Genomic DNA, 26,200 nt, shown 5'->3' with positions numbered 1-26,200 from the left:
CATGATATTAAAACCCATGTACCAAGCATTAGCCTGCCAACTTTAGCCCTTATAGGTGGCTGGAGGAATGCTGTCGCTTTGTTAGAGTTATACTCTTTCCATTTAGATTGGTCAAATAACACCGAGCACTATGAATTTATTACCATCCAATCCCCACGGTAATGGATTACTTTATTCTGGATTTAACCAGGATCACGGTAAGATGTTTACACTTAGCTAGCTAGAAAGTAAGCTAACATCACTCTGATACTTTGTTACTGTTATGAATCATAGACGCCAGATAACTGTCATTTATACTACATATTAAATAAATAATCTGTATTTTACGTAGATGCGTTTAGTTGTAAGATATGGTTAACTTTATGAACATGTTTTTACTTAGCAAGTTTTCACAGCTGGTTAGCCACAAAGATGAAGACACATGAGTGTTTTAAGAGCTGGTGTCAGCATGGCTGTTTTGTACTGTTTTTATTTATTTAGTTTAGTTTATTAACAACTTCTTGATGGAATATTAAATGTAACGTTGTTAGAATAGCTACAATATTTCACCATATTATCAAATAAACCTTGACTTAGCTAAGCTAACTGCTAACGCTAGATTGCTCCATTACTGGTGGTTTGGTGTGTCTTTTTTAAGCTGGCAAAGAGATAAATCTGTGCATTTGCATTATGAATCAACTGAAATAACACTTTATGACGCATTCTACTTGCAAGTAGATAATTGTAGTAATAACTGTACCACAATGTAACAAATCGGCTCAATTAATTGTATTTGTAAACAGCATTTATGACGAATAGCCAAATAACATTAACTATAATGATGATAGGATAGTTAACGGGTTTAAACAGGATTTATGCAGTTGCATAGTTCAAGGTACATATTGTATTTGCCCATATTGAATTCAGAATCATAACCGGATGTAAAGAACATTAATAATTGAACAACACTACTAAAAGTGCTGTTGCACCTTGATCATCAACTGAGTCCACCTCAACATTATATATAACAAAAATATTCTTTCTTCACTAGGATTTAGCTACCTTTCCCCCTAAATGCACTGTATTTGTTTCATGTGTCAGCTTCCTTTGAAGTGCAAGTAAATTTGATTCTGATAAATTCATATTTTAATGGAAAATAATGAAGACATACAGGATTGTGGTGGGTATTATATTGGCATCCACAAGCATTAACGTGAGTATGGTTTATCTACCAGTCTCCAGGACTGTCCTCATACAGGTGAAGCTGTATACCTCTAGAACATAAAAGGGGTCATTTTTATTCAGTACATGGTTTCCCTTAAAAATACCCCTTTCTCCCATCAGGATGTTTTGCATGTGGAATGGAAAATGGATTCAGGGTGTATAACACAGACCCTCTTAAAGAAAAGGAAAAACAAGGTGAGCCTCCTATTTTCTCAAGTATGTTTGATATTGCGGCTCGGGTATAATTTCTCAATGTTATCTGCAATTATTTATATGTACTAGTAAGTACAGACTGGCCAGTGTCGCAGGCACAGTGCAATGTGACAACACTCCAAATAAGAAAGTTCAAAATAACAATATATGGAAGTTTCTAACTTCCTCAGATACAAATACACTTGGAAAATCATCCAATTGTGTCTGGTTAGGTATATGCAAAAGTTATTTGGGTATGAATACATAGTGTTTTAGCACATTCAGATGGTCTGCAGATCTTGTTATTAGTGGAAAGGGAGTAATTATATCCGCAGAAGTCCCTTCAAATTCATGTCATCTCTTTTAGAAGCTGTAAGGAATAGCATTTTGCAACAAATGCATCATTCATTTACCATTCAGAGCCAATCTTTGTGCTTGTTTTATTTCTGGAGCTATTGACTCTCATTAATTGTTCTCTTTGCTCTCAGAGTTTCTTGAGGGAGGAATCAGTCACGTGGAGATGCTTTTTCGATGCAATTATCTTGCGCTTGTTGGAGGAGGAAAAAAACCCAAGTACCCTCCCAATAAAGGTATATTTTCTTTTGAGACAGCAGTTGCTAAATGGCTTTATTGCATAATTAAGCATAAAATAAGACGTGAATAGTCCTTATTCAGAGCAGAGCCGTCTTTGATATTTAATGGGAATGACAACGTGGCTGTGAGGGATAGACTTACCATCTCTTCAGTGGCACACACGGTATAAAGCTGTAAAAAGCTCCTAGATCAAATCTGATTTTCCACAACTCATGTTGTCTGTAGGTTTTTGTCTACTGGATGTTCTTGAAAATATGTTTTTTCAATGTTTTGTCTGCGGAACGAACCAAAAACACTTTAAACTGCAGTACAACCCATTGAAGAGACTGTACGTCTATCCCTCACAGCCTTGTTGTCATTCCCGTCAAAAATCAAAGATGGTACTGCTGTGAAAAAGGTCTATAAAGCGACACATGTACATGTGGGTCATATTTTAAAAAGACTGTTGAGTGCATGTACCAATGAATGTTTGAAATCAGTAGGTACATTTTGAACTGGCTTAAAAGACAGTTCTAATATTCAAGTAAACGGTTAAAAACATATTTTTGCGTTTTTCCCTTCTTTGTGTAAGTGATGATTTGGGATGACCTGAAGAAAAAGACTGTGATAGAGATTGAGTTTTCCACTGAGGTCAAAGCTGTTAAGCTTCGACGTGACAGGTATTTTAATTCACTCTCATGTATGTTCTTGTTTTCTTTAATTGAAATTTGGGTATTATATTTGGTATGATGTTTGTTAGAATGTCGTACTGATATGCAAATAACTGATTCATTTTATTTGTAGATAATCTTTCAGCATATGAATTGTCAGCATGCTTTAGTTTCAGTGTTATTGATGTCAGAATCATTTAGACTGAAAAGATACAAAATTGAGTCACATCACATCACAAATGGCTGCTGAATACAGAGCTTGTGCAACTTCATTAAATATTGGCAAATGTAGACACGTTATAGCCATAAAAACAGGTTACTTTCGCTATCTTTAAATCAAACCTGCAAGCTAAAATATGCTCTGAAAAATATTAATGTGTCTTTAAATGAGTCAAATCCTTAAAATTATATGTAAATATTGCAGTCTTTCAGTTAATCTTAGCCTGTATATTTATTAGGGAAAACATAAGAGAACAACTGCAAAAGCAAGCGATAATTAAGTGTAAGTTCCCAAAGTATCCAGAAAGAAAATCGCTAAATAAATATTGTGTGTTTTGTGGTTCCAGAATTGTTGTGGTCCTGGATTCCATGATTAAAGTCTTTACATTTACTCATAATCCTCATCAGCTACATGTCTTTGAAACGTGCTATAACCCTAAAGGTAGGCTGTACACCTCATTCACAAAGTATAGTAGCGATTCATGCATTGTTTAATATACTGAACCACATACACTACCGCTCAAAAGTTTTGAAACACTTGACTGAAATGTTTCTCATGATCTTAAAAATCTTTTGATCTGAAGGCGTATGCTTAAATGTTTGAAATTAGTTTTGTAGACAAAAATTTAATTGTGCCACCATATTAATTTATTTCATTATAAAACTAAAATTTAATTACGTTTTTGAAATTGATGACTTGGACCAAATAATAAAGAAAAGCAGCCAATAAGTGCCCAACATAGATGGGAACTCCTTCAATAATGTTTAAAAATCATCCCAGGGTGATACCTCAAGAAGTTGGTTGAGAAAATGTCAAGAGTACATATCTGCAAATTCTAGACAAAGGGTGACTACTTTGAAGATGCTAAAATATAACACAGTTTTGATTTATTTTGGATTTTGTTTAATCACAACATAATTCCCATAGTTCCATTTATTTTATCCCATAGTTTTAATGACTTTACTATTATTCTAAAATGTGAAAAAAATTATAATAAAGAATGAGTAAGTGTTTCAAAACTTTTGACCGGTAGTGTATGTCAATCTGAATTGTACAGAAGTACAGTTTAAATAAACAGTGTTAATTTACAGAAGAGATAGATATAAAAACATATTCTTACCCATCTTTTTGATTATCTCTGCAGGTTTGTGTGTCTTGTGCCCAAACAGTAACAATTCATTGCTAGCATTCCCAGCCACTCACTCTGGACATGTTCAGATAGTAGACCTGGCCAACACAGAGAAACCTCCTGTTGATATTCCTGCCCATGAGGGTGCTCTGTGCTGCATCGCTCTAAACCTTCAGGGCACGCGGATAGCTACAGCATCTGAAAAAGTGAGCTCATGCGGCAGTGATGATTTTTTTCATATAAATGTGTAAAACCCAAAAATCATTTACTCACCCTAATGTTGTTTCAAACCTGTATGACTTTCTTAAGCAGAACACAAAAGGAGAATTGTTAATGAATATCCCAGCTTTATCCCCAGTTCTAATGCAATGGCAGTAGATAGTAACTCACTTTAATGATTAAAGGACCCAAAAGTATCATAAAAGCATGTTAATGTTTTAGTGTCTCTCAAAGCTCTCATGAATGGCCAATGGATGTCAAGATTTTCACTGAAATATTGCTTACATTTTGTGTTGTGTCTAGGCTTGGGATCAATGCCTTTTTCACACACTGACAATCAGAAAATGTTCCAGATGATTAATGATATATGTCATAATTCTTTCCAGATATAAATAGGGCTGCTCGTTGCACAATAGTCTTTGTCTCTTCAGACATTTTTCTCAACACAACTTTGGTAAAGTGTGAGTGGCAGGGTAAATTAAAGGGGGTCGCACACCGGATGCGTCTTGTGGACAAGGCGCATTCTAAAATTTGAAACAGTTATTTTTTACAAAGGTACACACTGCTGCTCGCCGTCTCCGGAGGCTGATCAAAATTTTGCAGCGCCACATATCTCCGCTTGCAAATCACCATCAAAGTACAAAGATTATTTACTCTTGCCATCACTGGATGATGTATTGTGCATATGTATCTTCCATATAGCCTAAACAATGTATTTTCAGTTACAAGTACATCTTTCTGTGGTTTGACAGCCTGAATGAAATCTATTCAGTGCAACATACAGAGAAGTTGCTCATCATTGCCACTTTTTTTCATACTTGAAGTACAAAAACCTTCATAACATTTGTGTGTATGGTGACTATATCCACAACTGCCACCTGCACCGCATCAATGTGTCCTGTGTGTGATACCTGTGCCTTGACCGCTTCTTAGTAAATGTTATATAATCTTGTGGTCTCCCGACACTTATGGCAGACTACAGTAAACAAGGCCAACTGCGTGAACTGGAGAGCATGCAAATTAGGCTTCTAATTTAAATGTCGGCTAATGTTAATATATCGATGCTTCAAAAATATATTGATTAACATGCCGACCAATAATCATTATATTGACATTTTATGACATGCCTAGTTGTTTCTAACTAAAACATATGCCTTCTGTAAACTTGGAATATGAAGCACGAGCCACATGGACTACTCCTATGATACTTGGTCCTTTTTTAAAGCTTTAATGTGAGTCACTATCAGCTGCCATTGTATCGAAAAGATGGACCGGGATATTCAATAAAGTTTCCTTTTGTGTTCTACATAAGACAGAAAGTCAAATGGGTTTGAAACAACATGAGGGCCAGTCAGTTATGATAGAAATTTCCTTTTTGGGTGAACCACAACACTGAAATTTTTATTTGTTTAGTGTGTTGACATTATGCCAAAAATTGACCTAAACTGCACAACATATTACATTCAAAATTCATAATTATGTCACTGGATTCACTCTTTGATTATTCTAGTGCTACCTGTTAAATAAAATGGATAATTGATTGTTAGTGATTGGATAATTTAGAAAATGTATTATTTTTCTCTCTCTCTCTTTAGGGGACCCTGATCAGAATATTTGACACCTCAGCAGGTCAACTTATTCAGGAGCTAAGAAGAGGATCACAAACTGCCAACATATACTGGTGATCCATTACATGCATACTGTCCAATTTTGTTACCGTAGAGGTTTCTATGTGTCTATTTTTAATAGTGTATATTTCTTTCAGCATCAATTTCAACCAGGATGCATCTCTTATCTGTGTATCAAGTGATCATGGAACAGTTCACATATTTGCTGCAGAGGATCCAAAAATGAACAAGCAATCCAGGTTTGTGTAGAAATCTTCCCACTGCAATCTATTTTAATGCAAGCATTGTTTACAACCTTTATAAATGTCCTGCACATATGTCTCTCAAACCCTCTTATACCACAGCTTGGCATCAGCCAGTTTCCTCCCCAAGTATTTCAGCTCCAAATGGAGTTTCTCCAAGTTCCAAGTCCCATCTGGTTCACCCTGTGTCTGTGCCTTTGGAACAGAACCCAATGCTGTTATAGGTAGAGCTGTTAAGCTTATTGTTGTGATGGCATGTGGTTAATTATTGGCTACTTTGTGGTGGTATTGTAACTGTTTTAAAAACAAAAGATCTAGTTTGGCATTTTATTTATAAGACTATGATATGCATGCATTGTGAATAAGTAAACAATTAATTACTAATATGACAAACAGAACTGCGTTAACTGTTTACTGACTGGAATTTGAATTCCAGTAACTTTTCCATCAACTCATTCTCTCCCTCTCCAAGCTATTTGTGCTGACGGCAGCTACTACAAGTTTCTGTTCAACCAAAAAGGGGAGTGCTCAAGGGATGTTTATGCACAGTTCTTGGAAATGACAGACGAGAACATCTGAGCATAGACACTACTTCATTTTATGAGATTCAGTTTATTTCTTGACATCTCCAAGCTTGAAGGATGTCAGAGAACTCAAATGGCATTCATATGACAGACTCACTTTTTGGAGATCACCATGTAATCGATGTGGAGGAGAGATCAAAATAAACATTAAATTCTCTCTTGATTCAAACCAAAAGAGACATTTCTATGAACAAGCAGAGAGCAGGTTAAAAAACTGTGACTACTCACTCATTCTGTGGAGTGAGAAGAGGAAAACCTTTTTTTTTTTTTAAAGGACAACCATTGTTTTTTTTGTTGTTGTTTTTTTTTTTTTAAATCTCTTCTATTGGATTTTTAAAGGTTTGAATGTCCTTGGATAGATAGCAAGAGAGATCATCTTTGTCCGCTAACAAAACCTAATATAGGGAGTGCCTGTGTAATTAAGACGAGAGGTGGGTGTATACATGTATATATTTACAAACTATTTGGTAGTGTTAGATATTGTTTTACTCGCTCAAGTACACAAGTTACTGCAGAAAATTATGTAACTATGTAGACAGTGTATGGACTAGTATAACAAAAACAACATTTTATGGTATAAATATGTGCTCATTTCATGTACTGCAATATTCTTTATTTTAGTTTTTTTGCAGGTATTTGTTGGAATTTAAGAGCTATATAAATTTTTTGCTTCAGCCACTGTGCTATCACATTAGAAACACAAAATATATACACAACAAATTTGGCCATGTGGAGGACTTAAGAATTTGATTGTCATAAAAAGTCCACATTTAAGCTCTTAATTGTAGCATAACTCTAAAACCCCATGTTTTTGTGTGCATACAGCATCCCAAATGAATCGGGAATTACTGTAATAGTTTGGGTGTAAATGGAATACTATTTTAAAGAAATGTTCTGGGTTCAATACAAGTTGAGCTCAATCGACAGCATTTGTGGCTTAATGTTGATTAATACAAAACATTATTTTGACTTTAAAAAAAGCAAAAGTCTGGGTTTGTTGTTTGTTTGTTTTTAACGCCATGCCAGCTTCTATGGCTATTTCCAAAAATCTGGGTTACAGTGAGGCACTTACAATGGAAGTGAACGGGGGCCAATCCATAAACATTAAAATAGTCACCGTTTCAAAAGTATAGCCACAAGACAAACAATATATGTGTTAAAGTGATTTTAGTGTGAATAAATCACTTTTTAAACCATTTTCTGTGTAAAGTTATATGACGATACAATGTCAACAAACCCTAAAATGAATGTAAAAATGACAACTTTACAGGTAAAATAATACGTGAGTTTTAACAGAAGAATTAATGTAAGTGCTTTTATAAGATTATAAGCTTCAGATTTCTGTCTTTAAACCCTCCAAATATTGGCCCCATTCACTTCCATTGTAAGTGCCTCACTGTGACAGACAAGTGAAAAAAATTTTTTGTGGTAATCAACATGCCACAAATGATGTCGATTGAGCTGTATTGAACCCGAAATATTTAACAAAGAACACATTTATGACTGATTTATTCTCTTGTTTAACAGCTAGAATTAGCACTTAATATAGTATGTCACATTAATATTTCTTTGAAAGACTAATGCACTAAAATTCTACCAAAGTGCCCAGTCTTATCACTAGAACATTAAGTATTTTTTATTGTGTCTTAATTCTTATAACTGTTCTTTGAAATATATCTGTAAGCTGTTTTGTTACTCTTTTGATGCTTTTGTCATTAATAATATGCAAGTAATTATGCTTATGATTAATTTCATGAATATGGTGTTACATATGCTCTGATTGTGTGGCCTGAGGGGATGCCCACAGAAATCAGTATCATGTGACAAATTAAAAGATGATTGTACAATAACGAATGGACATTTCTTGACTGAGGTCTCTTTTCATTAAAGTCAACCACATCAGGTTACACCCCACCTCCCCCCTCCCCAAAACACGCGAAACTCAACACAGAGTTAACAGTATCGCTATCCAAACTGTTTACTATCACCAATTCGTCTCTTTCATCCAGAGACCATTTATACCGAGACGGAGCACTGGTATTAAATTTAATGGAAGAAATTGGAACGCACATTATGGCGGATGTTGAGAAGGAAGTCCCGCCTTACCTGTAAAAGAGCCAATCACCTTATAAATACAGATATCGCCGGTCGTTCAACTCGAGAATGCGCATGCGCATTAGCTGAACAAGCCTGAAAAATATTGTTTTAGTGTGATCTGAGAAAAAAGCAGCACAATTTATGACGCCATTGTTGTTAAGATTTTACTGCTGATTTGAAATGTTTTTTGATCGTAATCTTCACCAAGCGTTTTGGAAATTTCGGTCTTTCACCATTTAAGTAAATAGGAGCTGTACGTTCCAAAGATGGCCGCCAAGTGGACCGACTTGCCTTAAAAGTACTTTGCTCTCAACACACCAATTACATGCGTGTCAACCAGCCTACAGTGCAACCAACCTGTAAGAAAATCATGCTCATTCTTCTCACTGCTCATTGGTGTATTGCATATTTTCCTTCCTAAGGCGATGAGCCATTGGCCGCTGGCACTGTCAGTCATCCAAGCCCCGCCTCCTCGGTTTGTTTAGTAGAATTTCTTCTTTTCTCATTCTCTCTCTGTTGCGGCTGTGGGTTGGAGCCGCTGTCCCTGGACTGGCACGTTCTTTCGTATTTTTTTCCTCATCCTTTGATTCGACCTCCCCCACTAAATTGTGCAATCAGGCAGCCCGACCGACAAAAAAACAGCCTGCTCCTTCATTTCGATAGTCTCACATTTACATCAAGAAAAATATTTGTAAAAAGATGGCGGTGAGCGGGATGTCAGGGTCGGTTGTCGCCCGGCTCGAGGGCCGAGAATTCGAGTATCTGATGAAGAAGCGCTCGGTCACCATCGGTCGGAATTCGTCACAAGGCTCCGTGGACGTCAGCATGGGCCACTCGAGCTTCATTTCACGGAGGCACCTCGAGATTTTCTCCGCCGGGGAGGACGGAACGGGCAGCGGAGATTTCTACCTTCGATGCCTCGGCAAAAACGGGGTGTTCGTGGACGGGGTGTTTCAAAGACGAGGGGCTCCTCCTCTCCAGCTTCCCCGCATGTAAGATCACGGTTGTTGGTAGGAAAATCCAGCACGAGGGGCGATGCACGCGCGTAAATGCGTTTGCAATGATCGCGCGCTGTATTTGTTTTGTTTCGCGAGGCAGCACGTGCTGATTATGACAACCGCAACTCGACGCACGTCTAATGTTGCCAGCTAACACAGCAACCTTTGATTAGCTCGTCAGCTAACCATTCACCTCGGTCTGTTTACACAACAAATACACTGGTCAATGTGTGTTTTCGGTGCATGTCGGCCTTGACTCCAGACCCTGATGTATTTTTTTTTGTAGTGTTTTTGTCTAACAAATTGATGAAATCAAGGTATGTGCTGCACCCAATAATTTAATGAGAGAATTGGAAAAGGTAGTGATAATAGAATGTAATTGATATTTAATGCTAACTAATCGGTGATTATGAAAAAAGTGTCTATATATAATGCAAAAATGTAATTTAATTTTTATTGCATTTTTGTTGGAAGCTGTAGTTACATGCATTATGAACATACATGGTAGTAAGATATCACTATTTTCATGTTTATTTTCATAATTATTCCATCTTTATGGAGGAGATGCACCATGTGTGCCTTTTTATTATTGCTGCAGATGGGTGGACCCGTGTCAAATGATTTACACCCCAATCCATAAAGATTGAGTTGTTAATTCCACTCAGTTTGAAATTAGCAGAGACGTTTACAGCTGAGCACTTCACTTGTGTGCTTTATGTATGTAATGAAACCAAATGTAAATTAAAAACACCATTCGGGCATGAACTCGCAGTGAGGTCATTGTGTTCAAGGGTAGGCAGAGGTTCTAATACATCTCTATGATTAATACAATATTGGCCTATTTGTCATGTAATCAGGTCATACTAGTGTCCATTTATAGCCCAAGTTCTGTTGTGTGCTTGCTGTTTTTAATTACGATTTTGATACAGTAAATTATGATATCCAACAATTTGTTTTACAATTTGTCATCTCCGATATGTTGACTCAAGGTTAAAATTTTATCTCTTGTTACTTCCCCTTTGTAGGTGCACTTTTAGATTTCCTAGCACAAATATCAAAATTACATTCACTGCCCTGTCCAGCGACAAGAGAGACCGCAGGAACGCCCCAGAGTCTCCTGTGAAGGCGGTCCAACCCCAGATTTCGCCGCTGACGATCAACATTCCAGACAACATTGCCCACCTAATGAGTCCGCTCCCTTCTCCAACAGGTACAATCAGGTAAGCTACTTTCTACTTCACCTTTTTGTCTCTTAATATTGAACATCTTTTGTGTCATAATTTAATATTGAATGTCTTCTATGCCAAACAGCCATTAGATTTTTTGAAACCAGCTTGTTTGTTATTGGGTAATGGACATTCCTAAAATGTCTTTGTCATTTTTTTCCCCCAGTGCTGCCAACTCATGTCCGTCTAGTCCCAGAGGGGCAGGGCTGTCCAGTTACAGGATGGGTCGCGGTCTCACAGCTGATCTCATCAATGAAAACTCTCAATCTGAAAATGACAAGGAAGCTTCGGGAGGCGACAGTCCAAAGGTATGAGACATTTTGGCAGCTGGCTTATTGCAAATCTGAATATGACAGGGTTCCCACAGTCATTGAAAACCTGAAAATATCAGGAAATTGTAAAATTGTTTGTCAGACCTGAATAATTCATGGAAATATATAAAATCTAAGGAGTCATGGAAATTTCTATAGTGAATATAATTTTTTCTAGTTATGCTCTGCTCTAAAATATTTAATTGGCTGGATTTTCCTCTTATGTAGTGTAAAACTAGCTTGCTAGTGTTTTGAGTGGCGTGTTTTTGATAAGGATGCACTGATGTATCTGCCGCCAATATATATTGGCCAATTATTGACCAAATTAAAACTTTAATCAAATTTTCATGAAAATGCCTATTTGAAAAACCGATGGTTCATTCATAATTCATTATCACACTTTGTAAAAACTATTTGAATTCAAATGCACAATCCAAAAATAATCATAGCCAAAAAATGTAGAAGGGTTGGCACTCCTAATATTATGTAATGTTTTATTTTTATTCTTTCTCATTCTCACATTGAGAAAAAAACGGCGTTACAGACATTTGTGTTGTGAAAGCAGCACTTTACTATACATGATGAGGTAAACCATCCAAAACACTGACTCACTTTTGACTTCTGAGACATTGGTATTGTATCCATTAAGGCTGCACGATTTATTTAGTTCTGATTAAAATCGCAAAATGGTCTTGCATGATTACTAAACCTTAAAAGACTGCGTTAAAATATAGAATGCATTTCAGTAGCAAGTGGCGCCCTCTAGCGGTGTGGACGGCATTATCCATTACACCACTATAGAATTTAAAAGGGTGTTTTGTTCCTTTTTGGTCAACTTTTTTTCCATAATGTGGTTGACATTTTTATGGAATTACCAAACATATGCGTAATATGAATTTGTAATGTTCTATCATATACAGTACATGCATGTAAAATGTGAGTTCAAAAAACAAGAACTGCAAAACAGAAGTGCAAAAAGGTTTTAGAAGTACAAAATATCATATCAGGCATCATGCTATGATATTTATGTATTTATTTTTAGTCTTATCTTTTTATCTCCAATTAATCTTATTCACTGTAGCTGGCTCTCTTTAAAATTTTGGACTGTCATGTGTTCAACAGATCCAATCCATGTTCAATGGGAATTATTTATTGTTTAAAAAATAAAAAAGCTTTTGTACCTCTTTGTAAATTTTTAAAGCATAAATCCTGAGCAAAATAAGGTAAGTGGCAAAACATCAGCATCGGCATATAGTTTATTTTTTTTATTTTTTATCTGTATCGGCCCCAAAAAACAATGTCAGTGCATCCCTAGTTTTCAATTCATCGGTCGAACCAATTCACAAATTTGCCTGAATAATTCATTTGTGGATTTAATGATGTCTTGTTTTTCAGTGTGTGGACAAAATATCTGAAACTGATTTGCAACAGTTTAATATCCAGTAACCTATTTTAATGCTCTTTTTTTTATTTTTTTCTTGAATAGGATGACTCCAAGCCTCCTTACTCATATGCACAGCTTATTGTTCAGGCCATTACAATGGCACCGGACAAACAACTAACACTGAATGGAATATATACCCACATTACTAAGAATTATCCATATTACAGGACAGCAGACAAGGGCTGGCAAGTGAGTGTCAATCAACTCTGTTGTTTGTGCAATGTTTACAGTTTTAAAATGTTAGAGTGACTTAATATGTTAGTCTTTTTACAGTGGCATTGCATTTGGTTGAGATGAACCCTCTGTCTCAAGAGCAAGCCCTGATGGAGTCCGCAGACTTTTTCTTTCTTTCTTTTTGGGGGAAGCTCTGCAGAATTCTGTGGAATGGATTTAGACATGGTAAAATGTGCTAAGCAGAGCTTAAATGTGCTACACTCTATTAGTAGTTGAAAGCATTAACAAATTAAAAACGGGGGGGGGGGGGTAGTTAACTTTGTGGATGGTCATTCCAATTCTGCAGAGTTCTGCACACGTTGATTCTTTGAAGGCCTGCTAGAGAGCCATTGAAACAGTCACTATGGGGACAAGTAGAGTTTAATTTTAAACCAGTTGCAATGACCTTAAAATCCTCAGGCATGTTCTTTAAGTAGAAATACACATTGACTGTATTATAATATGCTTTGTCATTAAGCAGAGTTAAACTTAGACATTCCAAAAACTGTTGCCACACAAACTCTTAACCTTTTTTTGTAATTATTTTTTATCATCTCTTCTTTTTTCAGAACTCGATTCGCCATAATCTGTCTTTAAATCGTTATTTCATCAAAGTGCCCAGATCTCAAGAGGAGCCAGGCAAAGGCTCTTTCTGGAGGATAGACCCATCATCTGAGGGCAAACTCATTGAACAAGCTTTCCGCAAACGCAGGCCACGTGGTGTGCCCTGTTTCAGGACTCCACTTGGCCCCCTTTCATCAAGGTGATTTTTTTACATTTTTTTTTTTTTTAACTCCTTTACTGGGCTGGTTGTAACTGAAAAATAGAATAATTCCTAAACTACTCTGAGATCTTAAAGGGTGCTCACACATACAGCTGTTAAATCACTGGAGGTCGCCAAGTATCTGTGGTGTTCCAACTCTGGCTACATGCACATTAATCTGGATACATTTAGTCATTAAGCAGATGCTTTTATCCAAAGCAACTTACAAATGAGGAACATGGCAAGCAATTTTTCATACAAAGTTCAACAACATCTGCAGTGTTGTACTGCCAAGTTTTAAAGGTGGCTGGAGTAGTATAGGTGCTAGCGCAGAAGAGACAGAGGAGTGTTATTTAAAAACTCCGTTTTCGTTTTTTGAAACACTCTCCATCTACATTGCCGTATTCAAGCATTTTCCCAAAGTTTCTCAAATTCTTAAATTCCCTTACTGAGCATGCGAAAAATCGCCTTTCCATGTAAGATCTGAAACACAACTTCCTTGTGTTCCATCGCCGGACAGCAGTTCCGAGGACACTTCCCGTTGCCTTTGAAGGAATGCTGTACAAAGAAACATTTATCTTTAACAATGCTATCAAAGTTGAATGGATCACATGACTGTGTCACATGACAACAAATACTTCATTGTTTTCAGATATCTCAGGTTTCACTGTCCACACTACAATGTGAATATGCTGTTTTCAAATTTATCCATTAGGGAGAGCGTTTTCCAAAATCTCAGTTTTCACTTGGTCTCAGTTTAGACAGCCAAAATGTAGAGAAAAAGATGTGTTTTCAAACAAAAACTTATTAGTGTGGATGTGGCCTCAATCAGACAGCAGATAAGGGTCTGCACTACCGTTGATAGTAACTCATTTGCATAAAATTGAACTCAAATTGAATTGAACAGTTTTTTTTCATAGTCAACAGTCACTGTCACTCATGTTGTGAGAAGTCGACATCTCAAAGTTAGGGTTTCAAAAGTATATGGGTAAAATCATTAGACTTATTGCAATCAAGGGAATATTTTGCTTTTATTTTCAACAATAATATAAGAATGTGGAGGTCAAGATGCTTCTAAAGGGTAGTTTGCTCAAGAATTATGTTTTGTTTGCATGCATTTCCTCATAAACAAAATTGCCTTCATGAATTAGGTGTAATTTGTTGTGCATTTGAGTGATTTTTAAGAATTAATCATTTTCTTCCCTTTGCCTCTCAGGAGTGCCCCTGCATCACCCAACCACACAGGGGCACTGTCGGCCCACTCCAGTGGTGTACAGACACCAGATAGCTTATCACGAGAAGGCTCGCCTATTCCTATGGACCCAGAGCCCACCCCTGGCTCTGCTCCTGCTCCAGCCGTCCAACCTAAATTAGCAGTCATACAAGAGGCTTGCTTTGCACAAAATGCACCAGGTAAGAGAATTCTTTATGCGAGAGTTAGGGGCTGTTTACGCTGACAAAGCGCACTGAACTGATTTTAAATGTGTTTGACACCAGCATGTTAAAAACACAGCACCCATGTGGGAGATGCTTAAAAAACAAAGTGCATCGCGACTGTTTTAAACATTTATCCAATGTGTGTTTACATAGAAAAATAATTAGGAAAGGCACAGACACAATAATGCATCCTATATGAATGACCCCTTAAATCTGTACCCATGCTGAAGTTGAGAGCAGTGTAGTTAGTCATAAAAGACACTAATTGTTGCCATGATCTGTTTTGTGCAGCTCGGATTTATTCTAAAATGCATTACAAAGCAGAATGTTAAAAAAAAAAAAAACAACAACACTATCAGTCAATAAATTAAGCAAAGCTACATTTCCACACAGGTTCACCCCTCAACACGCAGCCAGTTCTCATCACAGTTCAGCGGCAGCTACCACAGAACATGAAACCTGTGACCTACGCCGTAGCCACACCAATGTCCACTCCTACATCTCAACAGCCCGTCATGCAGACGGTCCATGTGGTACATCAGATCCCCGCTGTTTCCGTTGCCACCATGACCGGCCTGTCTACAACCAACACACATGTCGTAGGGACCCAGTCTGTGGTTACTCCATCTACGACCATTAAAGTAGAGCCACATGAGAATGGAGAGTACCAAGAGGTGAAAGGTGAGGGTGCAGAAACCTTGACAATTTGGAATTATATGGATATTGATTATAGTAAGTCAGAAGTTGCATTTTGTGATTTGAATGTGTTCTATTTGAAGATGGCAGAAAGAATTGTGTTTTTAATTACATTAATTTACAGTTGAAGACAGAAGTTTACATACACCTTAGCCAAATACATTTAAACTCAGTTTTTCAAAATTCCTAACATTAAATTGTAGAAAAAATTCCCTGTCTTAGGTCAGTTAGGATCACTATTTTAAGAATGTGAAATGGTAGCCTGTGAAATGAACAGTGGCACGCTCCTTCCCTCTGTAGTGCTAAGGTCTTCTCCTTGGGCAAGAGAGAACAACTCTCAAGCCCCCCTTGCTAGGGTCACAGCTATAAAGGTTTTTCCCTCTTTACTATTTTAAGAAATAGGAAAAGAGACGACTCGTTTGCCGTGAGTTGCGACCCGTGTCGGTGGAGGAAGAGATCCTGGTCCCTGAGAAATGCGGTTTGCTGTGGATTCCGTTATTTCAACACGATACTTTGGCTCCTACTTTACCTAGGCGGGAGGTTGGAATGGCTCGATCCAATCAATCGACTGGTCAAGACTTGCCCTGGGACTGCTCTATGTAGGATAACTGAACATCAAATATTTCTCAGACTCCCAGTAGGCGTTGGCTAAAGGTCAGTCAAGTAAATTGAGCAACTTGTTGCTCAGTTTGCTTGAGTATATCATCCCTGATGCATAATCTGCTGGAGATCCACGGCGCTGTGCATCCCTCTCTTTTGGGCTCCAAGGTGGGTGGGGAGCAGAGATGATGAAACTGAAAACCTAAAACATGGCTACAAAATGTTTTTTGGACTTGGACACTGATAATACTTCAGAAAACAAAGGTGCATCTATACCGAATAATGATGACTGGCCAAAATGTATCATCGTTGAAGCTGCTGCTCCAGACTTTCCTATCAGCAAGCTTTCCCCTTTTGATATACAAAAGGGAATTGCAGGTACAGTAAAAGAAGTGAAAAAGCTTCGATCTGGGGAGGAGGGCCACGACAAAGAGGGTTGTGAAAAACCACCTAAATGTTGTAACTGCTCAGGTGACCACCCAGCTGCATCAAAACAGTGTCCCATGTAGATCAAAGGAAAAGAAATACAGAAGATCAGATGTACTAAGAGAATCAGTTATCTTGAAGCAAAGAAAATGGTGGCTGCTGTCCCTGTGTTTACTCTGAATAAAATCTTCGCCTCTGTTGCAAAAAAAAGCTGTGAGAACAATAGATTGCCAGACAGATATTACCTGGATGCACAAAGATAAACCCCAAACTTTAAATTATAGTAATACTCCCCCAAAGACGAAGAATACAGGAACTCAGAGTGAAACTCTTGTAAATGACATTCATTCCAATCAGAGCTCAATAACAGAGAACCAAAAAGCAAATAAAAACAATAGAAAGGCAAGCTCTTCACAATCAAAAGCACCCCAGGATGAAACTTCAAAGACCATGCAAACTAGAGATGTGGAAATCATAGTAGAAGGCAGAATCAGGCCAACTGTCCCTATTCTTCCTAACAGGTAATGGAGAATGTTATCATCCAATGGAACTGTCGTGGTATCAGGGCTAATTTTACGGAGCTACAACATTTAATTGCAGTCACCAGTCCTATAGCCATATGTCTTCAGGAAACACAATTACCATCAGATTTTACTCTTTAAAAATGTAAAAAATTTTAATACCTTTGGTCCCAATGACAAGTGGGCTTCCGGTGGTACAGCCATTTTAATAAGAAATGTGATCCATAGTAGTGCCCGACCGATATATCGGTCGGCCGATATTAGCCTTTCACCGATATATCGGTATTGGCGTATATGTTTACCAATATATGCCGATATGAAAACTTTTCTTTATTAACTATTCTTTATTTTAATGGTCAGCATTTGACTGATACTAAACAGTACTGATGTTTATTAAGCTATTTATTTTATTTATTTATTTTAATGGTCAGCAATTGTCTTATGCTAAACATACAGTACTGATTTTTATTTAGGTGTTTATTGTATTTTTATTTATTCTTTATTTTCTCAGTGTTCATTTCTAGAATTTGTTGACAATGTATAATAATGTCAAATATTCTTCGATAAAAATATTTAAGAAAGCAGCCTTCTGAGTACCTTTGCATAGTCATATCGGTGAAAAATCCACATAGAAAAGGTCTGTTTTCATTCCAGCTCAAAAATTAACTATATCGGCCACCATATTAGTAATCTGTGAATTTTCCCTCTCTAAAATCGGTATCGTCTCAAAAATCCCATATTGGTTGGGCTCTAATCCATAGTCATATAAATATTAAATGCAACCTACAGGTGACAGCAGTACGACAGACTCTGCAGAAAACCATCACAACCGTTTTTATCTACATTCCTCCAAACTCAGACTTGACACACACGGACCTAGATCACCTTGTTGCTCAGCTCCCACCCCCCTTTATTCTCATGGGTGATTTTAATAGTCACAACTTTCTGTGGGGCATCAATCATTGCAATACAAAAGGTAAGAAGATTGAAGATTTTATAGATAACCATACTTTATGCCTTCTAAATAATGGATCAGATACCTACTTACACCCGGGACATGGAACATACTCTGCGATCGACTTAACATTTTGTCAGTCTGGATTGTACTTGGACCTATCATGGAGAGTCTGGCGTGACCTCTGTGGTAGTGACCACTTCCCAATCATTCTAACCATCAATGGAAGAGAGGAAGAAAAAAATTTAAAAAATTAAAAAAGCTAATTGGTTTCAGTTTCAAACCCTCTGTTATGAGAGGCTTGCACGGTTTCCAGAAGACAGCCCTGATGCTATGCAGAATTTTACTAAAATGCTTATAGCTATAGCTAATGATACAGTCCCAAGAACATCTTTAAATATGAAACTTAGGTGACTTCCATGGTTTGATAATAAATGTAAGGAAATCATAAAAGAGTGGAAAAAAGCTGAAAGGCTTTTCTTTAGACACCCGTCAACTGAAATTCTTATCAAACTCAAGATGAGTAGAACACGAGCAAGAAGAATTATAAATGAAGTTAAAAAGGAAAGCTGGAGAAGATTAGTTTCCAACTTGACAACAAGTACTTCATCAAACCAAATGTGAAACTTGATACGGATAATGAACGGAAAAAACAATGGCCCTCAAATACAACACATCAAACAGCATGGTACACTCCTGATGTCAAAACAAGAAATTGCAAACCTTATAGCAAAAACGTTCGAAAACAATTAATCTATTGAGAACTGCCTTCCTGCTTTTCAAATATTTAATGCTCAACAAGAAAAAGAGAAGATTAACTTTGGCTCTAGCAATGCAGAGCCCTATAACCAACCCTTCTCCATGGAAGAGTTACAGAGAGCTATATAAAAAAAAAATCTCACGACACAGCTGTTGGACCAGATAAAGTCCACTATCAATTTTTAAAGAATCTACCCCACCTCTTTCTGAAAATGCTCCTTAGAATTTTTAACTCCATCTGGATATCTGGAAAAATTCCATCCGCTTGGCATGAAGCAGAAATAATACTTTTCCAAAGCCAGGAAAAGACCATAGTGATCCCATAAATTATCGCCCTATAGCCTTAACCAGCTGCTTATGTAAAACAATGGAGAGGATGGTTAATGATCACCTGGTCTGGGTACTGGAATCTGAACATCACATAAGTAATGCCCAGTGTGGTTTCAGGAAAGGCAGAAGCACTACAGATCGTCTTATTTGTCTTGAAAGCTATATTCGTGATGCTTTCATTAGAAAGGAGCATGTTGTAGCTGTCTTTGATCTGGAGAAAGCCTATGACATGATGTGGAAAAATGGCATTTAAAGGATCTGTATCTAATTAATTTTAGAGTTCACCTGCCAGTCTTCATTGAAACATTTTTATCAAACAGACTTTTTAGAGTAAAGATAGCAAACACCTTGTCTAAGAACTCGGTGTACCTCAAGGTAGTATTCTAACAGTAACTCTTAAGTATTAAAGTAGACAGCATCTGTAGACGACATCTGCATTTGCTACTGAAGTACATGCATACTATCGAGCAAAAAATCCAACTGAAGATAAACAAAATGCACTCCTGGTCAACTCAGAATGGTTTTAAGTTCTCACAAACAAAAACTGTCTGTATGCATTTCTGTCAGCTCCGTTCATTGCACAGTATGAACCAGAGTTGTTTATGGACCGAGTCCCCATCAAAGTCGTTAAAGAGAACAGGTTCCTTGGTATCAACTTTAATAGTAAGTTGTCTTTTATCCCTCATATTAAATTATTTAAAAAGAAATGTTTTAAAGCTATGAACGTTTTAAAGGTTTTATCCAAAAACCAAATGGGGAGCAGACAGTTCAACTCTTATGTGCATCAAATCTGTACAGAACCTTGATTCGCTCAAAGCTGGACTATGGAAGCATAATTTATGGATCAGCCAGGAGATCATATATACGACTTAGATACTGTTCACCACCAAGGTATTCGACTGGCCTTAGGAGCGTACAGAGCATCACCAATTCAGAGTTTATATGTGGAAGCCAGTGAACCTTCCTTGGAAATCAAACACCTAAAGCTGGCCCTACAGTATGCAACCAAACTGAAAACAAAGAAAATCCAGCCTATCCAGCAGTTTTCTCAACTCAACATTCAATACTATATGAAAGAAAATCAAGTCACATTCGTCCATTTAGCCTACGTATAAAAACCCATCTGGAGAATCTGAAAGTGGATTTAAACATTCTGGAGCAGACACATTTTTGCTAAATCCTCCCATTGGATCTCAAAAAGCCCAAAATCCATCTGGATTTAACAAGAAACCAAAAATCAAAATCTCATCAGAATTAGTATTACCAGCAATTCCTGGATATAAGAGCAGTGTTCCCACAACATACAGTTGCAATCAAAATTATTCAACCCCCCAGACCAACAATACATTCTGGTGATGTGAATTAAAACACATTAACTAAATTAAAAGTGAAACAGTCTGTCTGTTAACAATTGTTGGGAAAAATTACTTGTGTCATGCACAAAGTAGATGTCCTAAATTACTTGCCAAAACTATTGTTTGCTAATATGAAATCTGCGGAGTGGTTAAAAGATGAGGTTTAATGACTTCAACCTAAATGTATGTAAACTTCTGACTGACTGTAAATATATTTATTTTTTTTCTCAGTGAAAGTGGAGCCGGTGCCTGCTTCTATAGGTGGAACAAGTCACATCATTCAAACGTCCCAATCCACCTCCATACAGACAGTTACCATAGTGCAACAAGCACCATTAGGCCAGCATCAGCTTCCTGTCAAGGCCATCACACAGAATGGAACCCATGTAGTTGCTGCTATCCAAGGATCAGGAAACACAGGTGAGGAACCAACATGAGTGTTGAAGCTGCCAAGACACTGTAGATTGAAATGGGTTTTAATTTCTTTTTTTATTTTGTAGTCTATAGGTTTTTCATTTTTCCGTGTCCGTAATGCAAGTTAATTTCCTGATATAAACTGGAAAAAAACATGTCAAAATGTGTCAGTTTTCTGATCTTAAGGGGTTTGTGATTATACATACAAATTGTTTGATATACAGTGATACCTTTCTAGATATACTTGATAATTTCTAGATACTGATTTCTAGATAATTTTCTAGATGGACTTGATAATTTCTAGATATTGATTTCTAAATAACTTTCTAGATGGACTTAGTTTAGATAAAAAGTTATTACCTATATTGGCTAAGAAGTATTTTGCAGTTTTCATATTTTATACTATTATTTCTGAACATCTGGGTTTGGATTTGAATTAATTTTACATTTACACTGTTGCCAAATTCCTGTGTGGTGCACTTTTGTTTGTTTTGTTTTTTGTGCATTTTTCAGGCACAATAATGAATAATTAATTAAATAATGAATAGAACTTGATTTCTCTAACCAAGTTGCCTTGCATTCTAATAAAGAACATGTTATTTGAATCATGTTGAAGTAGGGCTGCTCGATTATGGCAGAAATCATAATCACGATTATTTTGGTCAATATTGAGATCATGATTATTTAACACAATTACTCATTGACTTTGAAAACATCATGCATTTATTGAACTTTTAAAAAAACAAACATTTCTCTTTAACAGTGGATTTCCTTGAACTTGAAATGTAAACTGCACTGGGTAGGGGAGGAGGCTATTGTCATATGATAATTATTTTGTTACAAATGGTAATCAAATAAAGGAAAGCCTCCATCGCCATCATTTACAGCAGAGGTGCTCTCACTTCTATGAATGAGATCTACTTTTTCATCATGTTATTGCAGCAAGATCTACCATGTACATTAAAGTCAATAGATTTTCACAATACCAAAATTTCAGAAGTCGGTAGTAGTGGTTGACTGATACGGGTTTTTTAATGGCCGATGCCAATATCCAGAGAGCAGGATACAATAGATACAATGCCAGTATATCACACAGTATAGTAAATAACAAGCATTAAATTGCTAAAGAAAAATCAATAATAATAAACTCTTATTTAGCACTATATTTACTCAATATCATACAAAACTAAAAAATAATATTGTATTTTAAATGGTAGATAGCAGTTTCTTCTGATTTCTGTTTATTCATCAAATTTTAGTAATTTATTTGCACATGAAGAAATTGTTAATATATACGAAAGAAGGAAATATCAGTACACACAGTAGTCTAGCAACCATGGATGGCATGTCCACAATTGCAATCACATTTACTCAAAAAATATCGAATCAAACCAATTGTACATCCAGTAATCGTGAATAAGACATTTACTTATAGCACACGTGACGCACTTTTACCTTGGGCTGCATCCAAAAACGTAGGCAGCTGTCTTGCTACTTGCTGCCTAATCAGTTAATGGCTTAACTGACATCTGTTTTGAATGAATGGAACTCTTAAGGAAACTGATCTCTGAACAGTTTGAAAAGCACCTTATTTTCATCCTACCTCCATATACAGCCTCCGGAGGCATTTTCCTGGTTTCAGATGTAGCCTTGAAGTTGCGCTCATGCGCTTGTGCGGATCCGCCTCGATCCTCAATCTCCTGACAGTTTAAATGGCCTGGATTGCCAACTTGGATTGTTACAGACGGACCATCATGATTTGTTATTTAGAGGAACTTTTGATCCTGATCCTTAAGTTTTTGATTCTGGCTGATAGAATATGAGCTTCAGAGGAAGATATTACATGAGCACTCAATGGGAAGAAAACGGATTTTCGTGAGGTTTGTGAATGACATCTTTTTAAACCAGAAATCTGCATATTTGCAGATGGTATATAATAGAAGTTTTATTGATATTTGCCTTTTATCATTAGAAAAGTTACAGGGAACTGTTGTGGAGAGGCTGATAGAATACGTGCTTTAGAGGCAAATAAATGAGCATTCCACAGGATGCTGGATCTGCTCAAGTTGTGTGAGGTTGATTTATTACATCTGTTTAAACGAGATATGTGCATATTTGCAGATGGTATAAGATATTAGTTTTATTGATATTTGCCTTTTTCTCATTAGACAAGACAGTTAAAGTTAAAGAGAGAGGGATAATGAAACAGACAAGCACTTAAATATTATGAGCTTGAACACGTCTGCCGCGGCTTTGATATGCGGACCGTATAAATGAGACTGTTGCACACCGGTCTGTTATTTTAGTAACACGATGGCACGTAACATCAAAATGAACTGTGACTGGTCGTTTACATGTCTCAGACTTTTCAGATGCAAGCAGGCGAATTATTATTTTTTTTTATTATTATTATTTTTTTTTTTGCCTTTTCTCTTGCTTGTTATGGTTGTTTGATTATTATAATGACACCCTACACTAAATGGCAGCAGGTGTATTAGCTTAGATTTATACTTGCATGTCCGATATTTTGATAACAAACCCGGTTTTTTCCTCTGCTGTTTACGTTCACTTTAGACATCACTCTCTGTGTTTACATGAATACCTCACCAAGATGGGCATTTTGGTGGAATTTTGAAAAATATTTGACTGTTCAGGTGCGCATTAGCGTGAGCATTTTCAGAACACGCATGTTCAGTACACAAACATACGCTGCCTGTTAATCAAACATGGCGCAGCTGTTACCAGGTCGCTAGCAAATTATAAAATTACTCTGGATTACTTTCAACAGCAGAAAAATAATATTAACTTTCTAATAAGTGAGACAGGCCTAGGCTATCACAAATATAGCTGGTTATTTTTTCATTATTGACGTTTTAATAAGTCTGCTTGTCCAGTCGGGTAAGTAATTTCTCTTTCACTTGCCCCTTAAAGTCCACTTGTCCTGGATAAGCGGACAAGCGTTAATGTCGAACCCTGATTAAATATTTTATTCAATATTCTCCAATAAGAAATTTTTATTCTGCAGTAAAGTCAATAAATGTACGTTGTTTTAAAGGAATATTAGATATTATTTTGGAAAACAAGCCAAAAAAGACTAATCAAAAACATATTTTGTTCCAGTGTATAATGGGCTAAGACTACACTCTGTCACCTTTTTGTTCACTTGATCCATCTTTAACTCATAAAAAACAAACTTTCTCTTCTTAATAGAGCTGCATATCACCGATTTTCTTCATGATAAGATACACACAGTGAACGTGACACATTATGATTCATTACGTCGCGAGCCAGCACATTATAATCTAGCTGCAGCAAATGCGAGTGATGAGCGTCCCCGCGCCAGAGTGTGCATCAGCCGGGAGTAGATTCAATCTCTTCCCCGGTCACTTCAGAATCAGAATGAGCTTTGTTGCCAAGCATGCTTACACAAGGAATTCGTCTTGGTGACAGAAGCTTCCGGTGCACAAACATTACAACAACAAGACAGATAGACAGAGACTTAAAGAAAATATAAGTGTATATATAGAACTTCACATGACATATATATATATGCACACACACACACACATATATATATATATATATATATATATATATGCACACACACACACACATATATATATATATATATATATATATGCACACACACATATATATATATATATATATATATATATATATATGCACACACACATATATATATATATATATATATGCACACACACATATATATATACACACACATATATATATATTAGGTATGGGCATTCATCAGTAATTTGGTATTCTAATATTTAAGCTTATAAAAAACGAATATTCTATTATTTAAATGAAGGTAATTAATGAGAGCGATGTTGTAAAATAATTTTTTTTTAGTCATAAAGGTTGCGTCACCATAAAAAAATAAAAAAAAGCTTCTAATTATAGCCAAAACAAGCTTATTATATCGTGTGTTTTTTGTTTTTTGTTGAAAATATTTAAACAAGCCATGTGTGAAAACAAAAAAAGTATAGAATGAAAGCAATTAAGCTCAAGCAAAGCGAAGAAAAAGAAACCGCTAATGAAGTAGACTGACGCAGTTAACGTACAGGACGAATATAAACACTCAACATATAATAGTTATGTTTATATTGTATCATGTTTTTGTTGAGAAAAACAAGCATATCCACATGCTTAGTAAACTACACTCATTTATACACACCAGTTTAAATGATGGAATGTCCCTTACCTCAGCTAGCAAAGTCATTCTCGGATGCCACGTTTGTTGTTTACAGCAGCGTTGCGGTGATTACGTTGCAACGGGGATGCTGCTTTCTGACGACTTGCACATATACGGGAGTAAAGAGAACACCGCTTATACAGTACATTTAAACAGGAACCCAGCTTTCTCGGAGTAAGCCACATTCTCACAATAACCTGCTTTTTTGGTGACCATCTAAACTCACTGACAGAATGGTTTGCTCATCAAATGTGATCAACTTGTGTCCACACTCAACAGCGCCACCCAGTGCATGCTGTTATAACTGAGTTTTAGTTTGTGTGTTCAGGATTTAACATACATCTCACTGCATATATGGCCAGCAAAGCAAAACTTTGTGAAATTCGAATAGTATTTTTACTGTTCAAATAATTATTACAGAACGAACACTTGAGTATTCGACTACTCGTGCACATCCCTAATAAATATATATATAACGTGCAAATACAAATCTGTTATATACAGATAGTGCAAGGGAATGCAATGGTAGAAGAGGTAGGTTATGTTGGATAAATATAAATACACTAATCTATGTATTGCACATAATTATTGCTCAATGGGGCAGTTTTAACTGTTCATGAGATGGATAGCCTGAGGGGAAAAAACTGTTCTTGCGCCTGATGGTTTTGGTGCTCAGTGCTCTGTAGTGCCGGCCAGAAGGCAACAGTTCAGAAAGGTAGTAGGCTGGGTGAGTGGGGTCCAGAGTGATTTTTCCAGCCCTTTTCCTCACTCTGGA

The 26,200-nt window shown here is 36.6% G+C and overlaps 2 protein-coding genes across 6 annotated transcripts in view; both read left to right on the top strand.

Moving 5' to 3' along the window:
* Positions 1–4: 4 nt before the first annotated feature.
* On the top strand, positions 5–8,513 carry LOC127423295 (WD repeat domain phosphoinositide-interacting protein 3-like). The gene is made up of 10 exons (XM_051667482.1): positions 5–197; positions 1,324–1,398; positions 1,884–1,985; positions 2,561–2,648; positions 3,206–3,300; positions 4,004–4,194; positions 5,803–5,888; positions 5,973–6,074; positions 6,180–6,301; positions 6,550–8,513. The coding sequence occupies exons 1-10, from the start codon at positions 131–133 to the stop codon at positions 6,654–6,656; spliced, it is 1,035 nt and encodes a 344-aa protein (XP_051523442.1). The 5' UTR covers positions 5–130; the 3' UTR covers positions 6,657–8,513.
* A 748-nt stretch (positions 8,514–9,261) lies between these two features.
* Positions 9,262–26,200, top strand: part of LOC127423283 (forkhead box protein K2-like) — a 101,332-nt gene continuing 84,393 nt past the window's right edge. For 4 of the 5 annotated variants that reach the window (XR_007894294.1, XM_051667456.1, XM_051667457.1 and 1 more), the window contains exons 1-8: positions 9,262–9,750; positions 10,782–10,976; positions 11,149–11,290; positions 12,780–12,926; positions 13,520–13,713; positions 14,930–15,126; positions 15,544–15,831; positions 21,024–21,212. Coding sequence is in view for 4 of the 5 variants with exons in the window: in XM_051667456.1 (XP_051523416.1) it covers positions 9,458–9,750; positions 10,782–10,976; positions 11,149–11,290; positions 12,780–12,926; positions 13,520–13,713; positions 14,930–15,126; positions 15,544–15,831; positions 21,024–21,212 (1,645 nt within the window). In the remaining variant the exon portion in view is untranslated. Of the gene's footprint in view, positions 10,074–10,781; positions 10,977–11,148; positions 11,291–12,779; positions 12,927–13,519; positions 13,714–14,929; positions 15,127–15,543; positions 15,832–21,023; positions 21,213–26,200 lie in introns of all 5 variants that reach the window. The other variant, XM_051667459.1, reaches the window with a different exon arrangement.

Source organism: Myxocyprinus asiaticus, chromosome 32 (assembly GCF_019703515.2).
Source record: "Myxocyprinus asiaticus isolate MX2 ecotype Aquarium Trade chromosome 32, UBuf_Myxa_2, whole genome shotgun sequence".
NCBI lineage: Eukaryota > Metazoa > Chordata > Actinopteri > Cypriniformes > Catostomidae > Myxocyprinus > Myxocyprinus asiaticus.
The sequence above is the reverse complement of the archived record's forward strand: the minus strand, read 5'-3'. Positions and strand labels throughout refer to the sequence as shown.

Coding starts and splice junctions, on each gene's coding strand:
- LOC127423295 (XM_051667482.1), top strand. CDS start 131: ATGAATTTATTACCATCCAATCCCCACGGTAATGGATTACTTTATTCT. Junction 3,301..4,003: donor AACGTGCTATAACCCTAAAG/GTAGGCTGTACA, acceptor TTATCTCTGCAG/GTTTGTGTGTCTTGTGCCCA. Junction 6,302..6,549: donor AGAACCCAATGCTGTTATAG/GTAGAGCTGTTA, acceptor TCCCTCTCCAAG/CTATTTGTGCTGACGGCAGC.